This window comes from Prunus avium, chromosome 3 (genome assembly GCF_965620075.1).
Source record: "Prunus avium chromosome 3, drPruAviu1.hap1.1, whole genome shotgun sequence".
Taxonomy (NCBI): domain Eukaryota; kingdom Viridiplantae; phylum Streptophyta; class Magnoliopsida; order Rosales; family Rosaceae; genus Prunus; species Prunus avium.
This window is the reverse complement of record NC_142286.1, coordinates 31,455,718-31,468,215: the sequence shown is the minus strand read 5'-3', so window position 1 is coordinate 31,468,215 and position 12,498 is coordinate 31,455,718. Positions and strand designations below refer to the sequence as shown.

General features: G+C 40.2%; 2 protein-coding genes and 2 pseudogenes across 2 annotated transcripts; 1 reads left to right on the top strand and 3 right to left on the bottom strand.

The window, feature by feature from the left end:
- Positions 1 to 1,801: 1,801 nt before the first annotated feature.
- Positions 1,802 to 3,669, top strand: LOC110750625 (zinc transporter 8-like). The gene is made up of 3 exons (XM_021950984.2): positions 1,802 to 2,794; positions 2,917 to 3,066; positions 3,157 to 3,669. Exons 1-3 carry the CDS (start codon positions 2,180 to 2,182, stop codon positions 3,460 to 3,462), a joined length of 1,071 nt encoding a protein of 356 aa, XP_021806676.1. The 5' UTR covers positions 1,802 to 2,179; the 3' UTR covers positions 3,463 to 3,669.
- A 2,423-nt stretch (positions 3,670 to 6,092) lies between these two features.
- On the bottom strand, positions 6,093 to 8,087 carry LOC148295945 (UDP-glycosyltransferase 71A16 pseudogene; annotated as a pseudogene).
- Positions 8,088 to 8,397: 310 nt separating this feature from the next.
- Positions 8,398 to 10,095, bottom strand: LOC110750621 (UDP-glycosyltransferase 71A16-like). The gene has a single exon (XM_021950978.2). It carries the CDS (start codon positions 10,003 to 10,005, stop codon positions 8,641 to 8,643), a length of 1,365 nt encoding a protein of 454 aa, XP_021806670.2. The 5' UTR covers positions 10,006 to 10,095; the 3' UTR covers positions 8,398 to 8,640.
- A 638-nt stretch (positions 10,096 to 10,733) lies between these two features.
- On the bottom strand, positions 10,734 to 12,453 carry LOC148295944 (UDP-glycosyltransferase 71A16 pseudogene; annotated as a pseudogene).
- Positions 12,454 to 12,498: the final 45 nt, after the last annotated feature.

Below are 12,498 nucleotides of genomic sequence, written 5' to 3'. Positions count from 1 at the left end.
GGTTAAATCTCACTTTATCCCTCCAAAGTTAAAATGACTCACTTAACTCCCTTGACCATGGTTTCGTGTTCCACTTTACCCCCCACCGTTATCTCCATTAATAACTCTGTCAGTTTTGATGATGTGACATGACTATTTTAGTCTTTTTACAACAAGTGCTTATGTGTCCTGCGAAGAGCCCACATTTTTTTTTCTTTAAGTGGAATTAAAAAAAAATTAGTTCGAAAAACTAGAATAAAATAATGTAATTCCTTTTTCTTATTTTTTTCTTTTTTCCTTTCTTTCTCTCTCCCCATCTGGATCTATATGGTTCTCTTTCATTTTCTCTCTCCCCTTCAGCGATTTCTCTAGCTCTCTTTCCTTTTATATCTATCCTACACAATCTCTCATTCTGGTTCCAATAGTTGATAGTGATAATGGTGGTTCGACTGTATTATGGTGGTGATATGGATTGGGTTCGACTTGGTCTATGGTGGATGTTATGGTCTAAGTGATTGGGGTGGCAATGGGTTCGATTGGGTAGCGGTTGTGGTGGTGACAGTGGGGTTTGGCAAGGTCAGAGGTTATGGTGACGGCAGTGGTGTGATGGTAGAGGATTTGGCGTGGTTGGGGTTTTAATTGAAGGTAAGGATATGTTTTATGAAAAAAAAATTGGAGATGTGAATTTCAATATTGAATATGAAATCACAGGATTATGTTTTCAAAGTTGAAGGCTTATCTTTAGGTGTCCAAACACTCCCTTCTCTCACACAAGCACCCTATAACAACCGACTCAAATCACCCAAAAACTCATCAAATTCAATCCCCATCCTCAACAATAACAAAATCTTTCAGTTCTTCACACCCAAACCCAAAAACCCATAAACTCAATTCACCAATTTCCCCCATAAACAACACCCAAAAATAATGAAAAATCTGATTTTGGCCCTTTTGATCTGCCTCCTGTTTGCTTTGTCAAATAGGTATGGTGAAGCTGAGAACAGAGAAAGAAAAAGTGAGAGATAAAGAGAGATAGGGAGGAGTTCTTGGGGAGGGGGTCGGGTACAGAGAAAGAAATAGGGAGGGAAGAGAGAAGTAATAATTTTCTAAACTTTTTTTTTTCCTATTTGTTATATTTATTCAAATAAACTATTTTTATTATTTTCTACACATGGCATACATTAGTGGGTCCTATTTGTGCCACATCAGCATTTTAACGGAACTTTTTAACAGAGTTAACAGTGGGGGTAAAGTGGAACACGAAACCACAGTAAAGGGGGTTAAGTGAGTCATTTTAACTTTGGGAGGGTAAAGTGAGATTTGACCGAAGTTTCAGGGAGTACTATAGTAAATAAGCCTTTATTAAATGGGATGAATTCTGTTTAAAAACTGTGGTTCTTTAGACTTATACTTTGCCTACAGAATACCTATTTGAGTATTTTTCTTGTGCTTGGTGAACTGCCCAAATTAATTACCTAAATGAATACTATTAATTCAAGTTAATGCTTCAAAAAGAATATTGATTCAAATTAATGCTATGGCCTTAGAGAGGGAAGTAATTATTAATTAAGGAAAAAAAAAGAAAAAAGAATCAGAGTTTGTGATGGGATGGCCTCTCCTACCTACACAAAGGAAAAATTAATTGAATTAAAAATAATTTAAAAATAATGCAACACACTATATCGTCATTCTTTGTTGAATTGTACCATTTCAAGCGTTGACCCTCCATGTGAAAGCTCTCACCCTTTTCTGCTACTTGTTATGTCGACATTCTCACAACACTCGAAATTAATACATGGGTTTTTCCGAACAAACTCATTTTTATGGTTGGTTGTTTCAATCCCTCTCTGAAGACAAATTCAAATCCTTTTCCAAGACAAAGTCGTCCATATCCACTCATTATTCACCATTATATCTAATGCATCCCCTATTCCTGCATATACATGATTTCTGAGTTTTAAGATTATTGTTTTGTTTAGTTCATGACCTCATTATTTTCTTAACCCTTTCTAAAATTTAAAAGTCTTTCCTTTGAAGTCAATGATACAAAATAACCTACACTCTCCTATATAAATTGGCACCACCCCTTCAAACCTTCTCTCATTCTCTCACTCCTCTTCTTCTCTCTCTTGTGATCACTTATTTTGATTGATTTTGAGTACTTTTCTTCAGATTCTGCCCACTTGTTTAGATTTTTAGGATGAACAAACTAAGACAACATAGTTTCTTGGCATTTTTATGCCTCCTCCTTATACTTCCAACTTTAGTTTTCGGAGAGTGCACATGTGACGGAGAAGAAGATGGGGACCGGAACAAAACCGAAGCCCTCAAGTACAAACTGGCCGCGATTGCATCGATACTAGTTGCCAGTGCAATCGGTGTTGGCATTCCGATTCTTGGGAAGACCATCCCGGCTTTGCATCCCGACAGGAACATCTTCTTCCTCATCAAGGCCTTTGCAGCCGGTGTCATATTGGCTACCGGGTTCATACACGTGCTTCCGGATGCTTTTGAGAACTTGACATCGCCGTGCCTTAAGGAGAATCCATGGGGGAAGTTCCCCTTCACTGGGTTTGTGGCCATGGTTGCTGCCATTGGGACTTTGATGGTGGATGCCTCTGCCACTTCTTACTACAGCAGATCTCACTTCAAGAACAATAAGGCTCAGCCTGCCGAGAGCGGCGGAGACACGGAGAAGGCGGGAGAGCATGAGGGTCACGTGCATGTTCATACTCATGCAACTCATGGTCATTCTCATGGTTCAGTTGACACTTCACCTACAACACAACTTCTTAGGCACAGAGTGATTTCACAGGTACTTTTAATTTTCTTTTGCTTAGCAGAGAGTGTTGGTTTTTGATTTGTTATTTATTTTGGTTTATGTTTAGTAATTAGTGGGTGGAGAATATTGATTGATTAGTTTTGATGTTGTTGCAGGTTTTGGAGTTGGGGATTATTGTGCATTCTGTCATTATTGGAATTTCTTTAGGTGCTTCTGAAAGTCCTGGCACCATAAGACCTCTTGTAGCTGCCTTGACCTTCCATCAGTTTTTCGAAGGCATGGGACTTGGTGGTTGCATATCTCAGGTAATTGCTTTGCATACTGGACTAATCTATAAGTTCAATTAAACTCTGGAAGATGCTGAGAGGATTTTTTGTTTTTCTTACTTGTTGTAGGCGAAATTCAAGGCTCGAGGAGTTGCAATCATGGCACTGTTCTTCTCTCTTACAACTCCTGTTGGAATTGCAATTGGTATCGGAATTACTAACGTTTATAAAGAAAACAGCCCAACTGCCCTCATCGTTGAAGGTGTTTTCAACGCAGCATCAGCCGGTATCTTAATCTATATGTCCCTTGTTGATCTGCTAGCAGCTGATTTTATGAACCCAAAAATGCAGAGCAATGGAAGACTTCAAGCTGGGGCTAATATAGCTCTTCTTCTTGGAGCTGGTTTTATGTCTCTGATAGCCAAATGGGCTTAAACTAAGCAGTCTAGGATGTTGATATTTTTTTTGTTCTTTTTCTTTGTGCCATTTGATAGTTTGTTTTTTCTCAAGTTCTGTGTTTTATTTCTCCATAATTAGCATCATATTATGTAGTTTAAATCTCAGAATTCTGTGTTAAAAATAAGCATTCAGTTGATGGGGTAGTTTCTTTACAATTCAATAGAGGAAAGTGTTTGTTTTTTTTGTTAAAGAGTCAAAAATTCAATCTGAAACCATTAGTCTAGTTGATTCCTTTCCCATACATTTGCATCAATGTCAAGGGCCCACAAGATTGTAGTTTGGAAATTGAGAGGAAGTTTCTTCCCCGCCCCTTTTCCCAAAGTGACGCAAAAAGTCACCAGAAATTTGTAATGAGTGATTGAAAATCCATGAGAAAATCAAAGTCCACTGTAACAAAAAGGAACACGAAAGAAATTCTATGCTGAACTGACATGTAGGCTTTTAGCCCTGCATTGTGTTTTTCTGCTGTTGCAGTTGACTTGGTCAACTTGAAAAGAGATTTACATATACTGGTGACAATTTTTTAGGTTTTTTCAGACAGATACAAATATCTGTTTTGATACAAATATCATTTGGCATCAAGGCCAAACATGCAGCATAATTTGCACAGCTGAGCACCACCAGCAAGAAGAATAGTATCTTTTTTAATTAAAAAAAAAGGAAAAAGGAAAGCAACATGAATTGTCAAACAAACAAAAAGGTTGAGCACAGCTGGAATGGAAAGTGGGAATGTCAAGATTAGTACATGGAATCCTATTAATAGTCATGCAAATAAATTAATTTAAAATCAATTCTTTGGATTTGACTACAATAAGATTTAATCATTAGAAAAAACAAAGAAGATTGCTGTATTCTGCAGTGTCTGGCAATTGGGATATTTTAAATTGGACAAGAAGTAACCATTTACATTGCTTTGCTACTGGCTTTCTTCACATGGCTTATTCATGTAGTGAGGTGAGAATCACAATTCAGCAGATCAGAAGTAAACATTTACATTGCTTTGCTCCTCGCTTTCTTCACATAGCTTTCTTAGTATTAAGTTTTTGCAGCAAAGGTTTGCAACACTTCTTGGATGATATTGTCAACTTAACGTCGAAAATAATGAATTTTCTTGAGTAAAAACAAGATAACAAAAACTTTTCCAAGTTTATCACTCTGTTTGCTATTTCTTTCTTGAAGAATCCTGGCCATCTCCGATTCTGAGATGTTGCTTTTCTTTACTTAGCAGTTAGCAACACTGTTTCTTTGGTCCCCAAATCTCAGTGATTGGACCATCTGTTCCCACTTAATTAAATATTGTGCTCTATTTTCCATCAATAGTAATAAAATGTAATCTTACAATAGCTTACAGTAATAAAATAAATAGATTTGTTCTATGAATCTCATCTATTTCTAACCATTACAAAAATCTAAGCTGCATTGACATGCAGGATTGAGATGGTCCTTGACATTGCTGGCTCTTAAACACCTTGCTTTTGATACTGATATAGAAATTTCCTCCCAATAGTGTATCATTTCAGGTCTATATTCTTGCAAGCTTGAGAGTCTTATAAGGCATGTTTGGAGTATCTGTTTGTTTTGTTTTGCTAAAGGTGTCTGAGAAGGGCTTTTGGGTTGTAAGTTCTTTGGCTCTTAACCCTGCATTGTGTTTCTCTGCTTTTGTCAGACAGATTGGTTTCCTTTTCAGTTTGGGATCATTTAGCATCAAAGCCAAAGAAGCAAGCAGCATAACAGAGGGACAAAAAGCAGCAATAAAACTTCAATCACTCATTGAGCACCACCAGCAAGAAAAGAATAGTATCAAGAAATGGATTTTAATTTAAATTAAAATAAGGAAAAGCAAGTTATTGAAATATTATACGTGCATGGAATCCTATTAATGAATTAATGCAGATTTTGATGCTACACAATCACAAATAAATAAATAAATAAATAAATAATTTGCTATATTATTCTGCAGTGTCTGGCTATTGGGATATTTTAAATTGGACAATCCTGGCTTTCTTCATATAGCTTATATATATATAAGGCCAGTAAAAATCAAAACTCAGCAGATGATTTTCTGATCTAACAAAAAGGACATTGACTTTCCAAAGTTAATGGATCACTCTCTTTTTCTTTTGTAACCATCATCTTGGCCTTCATCACTAGTGCGCCCTCCCAAAACTAGGTGGAAGTATAACAAACTTCCACACAAACTTTTCATGATTGCCAATATCCCTCCTATATAGAGTGGTAATTAAGTATCACCCCCTTCAAATCTTCTCCCACTCTCAAACTTCAAATTTTGTGTACTTCAGATTTAGGATCATCTGCATATCTTTTCTGCGCTTCCGATTAATGACTTCCCGGTTTACCAACACAAAAAACTTCAAAAAAAGAAGCGAGCAAATGGCGAAAAATAAAAGAAATAATTATTCTGAGCTTCCTAGATGCCTAGTTTAAGCCCATTTGGATATCATAGACATGCAACCAGCTCTAAAGGAATAGATATATTGGCCCCAGCTTGAAGCCTTGTTCTGTATTTTTGGGTTCATAAACTCAGCTGCAAGCATATCAACAAGGGACATACAGATTATAAGATACCGGTCAATGCAGCATCAGCCGGTATCTTAATCTATATGTCCCTTGTTGATCTGCTAGCAACTGATTTTATGAATCCAAACATGCAGAGCAACGGAAGTCCTTCAAGCTGGAGCTAATATATCTCTTCTTGGAGCTGGTTGCATGCCTATAATAGCCAAATGGGCTTAAACTAGTCAGTCTACGATGTTCATAATTTTTTCTTTTCTTTTCTTTTCTTTGGGGATTGCTTGCTTCTTTCTCCGAAGTTTTGTGTTTTCACTCTCCAGAATTTGCATCAAATGATGTAGTGTACATATCAGAATCTTGTCAATGAAATACATTCAATTGATTTTGTAATTTCTTTACAAGTTACAACTTAATACAAGAGAAGTCTTTTTTTTTGTTTTGTTTTCCTTCTCAAAAAATAAAAAAGTTCAACAATGGTTTAAATTCTTTTTTTCTGGAAAAAAAAATGTTTATTGTAGAAAAATATCACTAAAATAAGTGCTAGGATAAAAGTTGTTACATAGAGGATAGAGCCAGAAATGAAATAAATCAAAGTTGAATTTGATCAATAAAACACCCCAATGAAGAGTGAGAGGAACCACCATCCACTAAGGCTTTCTTGCTCTTTACACTCATCTCCTTTACTCTCTCTCTTATATCACTGTCCCTCTCCATCACTTCCCTTATCCCTCTCCCTATCTCCTCTGCACTCACCACCACTTCACATCCCTTCCTATAATCCATCTTAATTTCCACTGCCAATCCCAATTCCTTCACCAGCTCAAAAGAATTTAATTGTTGCTCCGAGTACATTGGCCACGTGGCAATTGGCACGCCGTACCATAGACTCTCCAGCACGGAGTTCCACCCGCAATGCGATACAAACCCTCCGATTGCCGAGTGGGCCAGTATAGCCACTTGTGGGGCCCACCCTATGACTTTTCCAATCCCAGCACGATCCAGAAACCCTTCCGGCAAAACTCCCTTGGGATCTGCATAGTCACTTGGCATGGTAATCTCGCCCTTCGGCGGGGGCTTTCGTAGGGACCACAAGAATCGAAGCCCACTGTACTCCAGTGCACACGCTATCTCTTTCACCTGGGCCTCACCAAAGCTTCCCATGCTCCCAAAACACAGGAACACAACAGACAAGGAAGGCTGATCATCAAGCCAACTTAAAATATCATACTTTTGTCTAGCCTTGTCTGAACCCACGTGGAAATCATCACTCTCAAGATTCAACAGAGGTCCCACCGGGTACACAGGTGGGGTTTTACCGTCAAAAAGAGAGTGAAGCGCATGTGATTCCAGCTCTGAGAACGTATTTACTAAAATACCCTTGGTTTCTCCAAACCTCTTTGCGTGATTGAGAAATGCTGTGGCACCCTCCTTGTCCAATAGCACACTGGGCAAGACATGTGCAGGCAAAGAGTTGACGAAACTCGGGATGGCCAACTCAGCCTCCGAGTCCATCAACTTAGCCGCGTCCGTGCCATGCTCGTCTCGAAGCGTTTGGAGGTGGAGCAAGAACGTGAGACACCCGGCGTTGGAGGTGAAGAACACGTAGGAAGGAACCCCAAATTCATCGGCCAAATCAATCATAGTGGTGCAGAACATGTCAACAACCAGCCTGGCCAACCGAGCTTGGTTCGACTCTGACTGAGTACTTGACTCGGAGACGGCGGATCTGACGTGGGTTTTGTGATTTTCGACGAAGGTTTTGAAGAACGAGGAGGGGCTGGTGTTTTGTGTGTCGACGTGCGCTTCGGGGAGGTTGATGAAGTTGATGCGTCGTGAGATGGAAGCATCTGTGTTGGTGAAGAGTTGGTCGAAGGGGAGCTTCATGATCTCAACCGTTGCTTTGCGATGAAGAGCTGGTGATCTCTAGCCGCGAGTTGCTTTGCGATCTCAACCGTTGATAAGAGGTGCCCGATGCCCGGGCCCGGGATGAACACAAGTTTCCTCATTTTGTGTTGAATGCAATGAAAACCTCAGCTAATAAAACTTAGTGTATATATAAATCTTGAGATTCGAAAACTAGGCTTGTACGTGGGATTGTCTATGAAGTCAAGATTTTGAGTTATATAAATCTTGAGATTCGAAAACTATTGGATATGGTCCATTATTGTAGTCCACTAGGTAATAGACTTGGAAACCCAAAAGAAAAAGGACAAAACAAAAATTGATTTTGGATTGAATATGTCAATGATATATGCAAATAATTCGTAGTCGTTGTAGATTTGCATTGAATATGTCAATGATATATGCAAATAATTTGTCAGTTTTCTCATTCATCAAACAAGACAATTAAGAAGGCAAATCATTTTATTTAATGGTGAAGACAAAATTATATGGCTCTGTATTTATCTATGTAACTGAGATTACAGCCTTTATTGGACCTCACCTCTTCTTAATTTCAAAACCTGAGAGATATTAAAGCCTTTATTGGAATTTCATTTCCCCCTTATTATAAAAAAAGACTGAAGTTTACATACGCGACTTTATCGTATAGCCATCAGTGTTTCTAATTCACGTGTTATATCGTACGACTACAAATGATTTTAAGCTTTGATGAATCAAATGTTAAATCTGATCAATAAAATGATCCAATGAAGAGTATGAGGATCCACCATTCATCTTGGATTTTTTGCCCTTTTCACTCATTTCCTTCACCCTCTTCCTTATAACACTATCATGCTCCATCACTTGTGTTATTCCTCTCTCTATGTCCTGTGCACTCACAACCACCTCACTGTCCTTCCTATAATCCATTTTGATCTCCACAGCCAATCCCAATTCCTTTACCAGCTGAAATGCGTTTGTTTGTTGCTCCGCATACATTGGCCACGTCGCCACGGGAACACCATACCACATACTCTCCAGCGTGGAATTCCATCCACAATGGGATACAAACCCTCCGATTGACGAGTGGGCCAAAATGTCCACTTGTGGGGCCCACCCTATGACTTTCCCAATCTTAGCCGTTCGATCAAGAAACCCTTCGGGTAAGACTCCACTAGGATCCGCATAATCACTTGGCATAGCCATCTTACCCTTCGGTGGGGGCTGGCGTAGGGACCACAAGAACCGGAGCCCAGTGTGCTCTAGCGCACATGCTATCTCTTTCACTTGGGCCTCACCGAAGCTTCCCATGCTCCCAAAGCAGAGGAAAACTACGGACAATGGTTGTTGATCATCAAGCCAACTCAGGATATCCCAACCCTTATCATCATCACTACTCTTGAGGTTCAATAAGGGTCCCACAGGGTACACTGGTGGGTTTTTACCATGAGAAATAGAATGAAGGGCATGCGATTCCAGCTCCCAGAATGTATTTACCAAAATACCCTTAGTTTCTCTAAACCTCCTGGCTTGGTTGAGGAATGATTCAGCACTCTCCTTCTCCAGTAGCCTACCAGGCAAGACGCTAGCAGGTAGAGGATTGACAAAACTCGGGACGACCAACTCAGAATCCGAGTGCATAAACTCTGCCACATCCTTGCCAAGCTCGTCCCGAAGCGTCTGGAGGTGGAACAAGAGCCCGAGACACGCAGCACTGGAGGTGAAGAACACGTAAGAAGGTACCCCAAACTCATTGGCCACGTCAATCATGGTGGTACAGAACATGTCAACCACGAACCCGGCGAGCTGGGGCTTTGAGGAGCCAGACTGATTTGACTCAACGAGTTTAGCGACGGCATCTTTGACTTGGGTTTTCTGATTTTCGACGAAGAGATCTGTTGTTTCGGGGAGGTTGACGAAGCTGATGCGTGGTGAGATTGAAGAGTCCGTGTTTGTGAAGAGTTTGTCAAAGGGTCGTTTCATGATGAGAAGTGTGATGAAGAGATGGTCATCACGAGAAACTAAGAGCTTTGCTATCTCAATTGTGGACACAACATGGCCAATCCCTGCGGCTGGGATGAACACAAGTTCTGCTGGTCTCTTCATTTGTGGAGATGAAGAAAGATGACGGCAATGAAAAGCTCAGCTGATTAACTTGCTTATATATATGGTTAATCAATTGATTTGATGTCATGCCTTTGCTGGCATTTTTGTGATGAATTGTATAAAGGTCTAACGTTTTATTTTATAAAAAATCTTGTGGAGCTGAAAAATTGATATTAAAATTATTTATTTTTGGAAAATATGGTAGCCATGAGATGAATTTCCGAGTTTATACTTGTCTAGAAGGAAGAGAGGTCAAACTTTTATATTTTGTTTTAGTGGAAAGTTGAATATGCATTGACTACGTAAATGTTATGAAAAAGACAATTAAGAAATGAGATATTTGTTATACATCAGTTTTAATTTGTCACCTTAAAAAAAAATTTAAGCAAAATATCACCTTAAGTTTTTAAAATTCATGATTTGTCACCTAATTTTAACATCATTCAATTTTCAATCCATTTTTCAGGGTATTTTAGTCTTTCCAAGTAAGAAGGTTTACATAGCTTTATATTTAAATTTATAAAAAAAAAAAAGAAAAAAAAAAAGAGGGCATACATACTGGAAAGACTAAAATTCCCTCCAAAATAGATGGAAAATTGGATTATATTAAAGTGAGATGACAAATCATGGATTTTGAAAACTGAAGGTGACATTTTGCTTAAATTTTTCTTTAAGATGACAAATTGAAACTGATGTATAAGTTCATGTGACATTTTTACAAAAATCCCTTAAGAAATCGGCAAATTCATCGTTTTCATTGTAAATTCCTATAAATAGGATATTGTCATCATGATGTTGGCAATATTCCTCAGATTTTGAAAAGGGACAAATCACATAACAGAAAACACTACCTTAACTACGAGTCTACGATATGTAAAACAAACGGAGAAAATATTTGCTCATCAAATCTCCCATGAAAATTAACAACTGTGGTTTCTATGCATCATCTTGATCTTTAACGAATCTAAACTTAAATCTGGTCAAGAAAACGTCCCAAGGAAGAATATGAAGAACCACCATCCGTCAAAGCTTTCTTGCTCTTTTCACTAATTTCCTTCACCCTCTCCCTTATATCACTGTCCTTCTCCATCACTTGCCTTATCCCTCTCTCTATCTCCTCTGCACTCAACACCACTTCACTGTCCTTCACATAATCTATCTTAATTTCCACACCCAATCCCAACTCCTTCACCAGCCCAAACGCATTCAGTTGTTGTTCTGCGTACAATGGCCACGTGGCAATCGGCACACCATACCATAGGCTCTCCAGCGTAGAATTCCACCCACAATGAGACACAAACCCTCCGACCGCCGGGTGGGCCAAAATGGCTACTTGTGGAGCCCATCCTATGACCTTCCCTATCCCAGCCGTCCGTTCAAGAAACCCTTCAGGCAAGACTCCCTTGACATCCACATAATCGCTCGGCCTCCCCATCTTGCCCTTTGGCGCGGGCTGCCTTAGGGACCACAAGAACCGCTGCCCGCTTTGCTCCAGCGCACACGCTATCTCCTTCACCTGAGCCTCACCAAAGCTTCCCCTGCTCCCAAAGCACAGGAACACCACCGAGGAAGGAGGCTGATCATCAAGCCACTCCAAGATATCAGACTTTTGTATGGACTGGTCCGAGCCAACGTGGCCATCATCACTCTTCAAATTCAACAGGGGCCCCACAGGGTACACCGGTGGGAATTTACCATCAGAAAGAGAACGGAGAGCATGTGGTTCCAGCTCCCTGAACGTGTTTATCAAAATACCCTTGGTTTGTCTAAACCCCGCTGCAAAATCGATGAAGGCTGTGGCGCCTTCCTTCTCCCGCGTCACTTCGGGCCAGGCTCCAGCAGGCACGGGGTTGATGAAACCCGGGACCATCAAGTCAGAATCCCACCCAGTTATCTCAGCAACGTTCTTCCCCTGCTCATCATGAAGTGACTGGAGGTTGAACCAGAACCCTAGACACGCTGCGCTTGAGGTGAAGAAGAGGTAGGAAGGAATCTGGAATTCGTCCGCCACGTTGATCATGGGGGTGCAGAACATGTCGACCACAAACCCGGCAAGCTCGGCCTGAGCGGACTCAGCGAGTAACTTTGTGACGGCGTCTTTGACGTGGGTTTTGTGGCCTTGGATGAATTTGAAGAAGGAGGTGAAGGCATGGCCCTGTGTGTCGATGTGGGACTCCGGGAGGTTGACGAAGCTGATGCGGTGTGAGATTGAAGGGTCTGTATTGGTGAAGAGCTTGTCGACGGGGAGCTTCATGATGAGGATGGTGATGAAGAGCTGGTCATCTCGAGCAACGAGTTGCTTTGCGATCTCGACCGTTGCCCCGACGTGGCCAGCGCCTGGGGCTGGGATGAACACAAGTTGTGCTGGTCTCTTCATTATTTGATTAATTTTGGGAGATGAAGAAATATTAAATATTTGATGAAAAACTCAGCTCAATGCAACATCTTTATATATACACAGTCCTATTCTATTGAGGGATACTGTGCATATCA

Bases quoted from the DNA above. Each gene is read 5' to 3' on its own strand.
- LOC110750621 (XM_021950978.2), bottom strand. From the start codon at position 10,005: ATGAAGAGACCAGCAGAACTTGTGTTCATCCCAGCCGCAGGGATTGGC.
- LOC110750625 (XM_021950984.2), top strand. From the start codon at position 2,180: ATGAACAAACTAAGACAACATAGTTTCTTGGCATTTTTATGCCTCCTC. The intron at 2,795-2,916 runs GTACTTTTAATT...ATGTTGTTGCAG, and splicing joins GGCACAGAGTGATTTCACAG to GTTTTGGAGTTGGGGATTAT. The intron at 3,067-3,156 runs GTAATTGCTTTG...TACTTGTTGTAG, and splicing joins TTGGTGGTTGCATATCTCAG to GCGAAATTCAAGGCTCGAGG.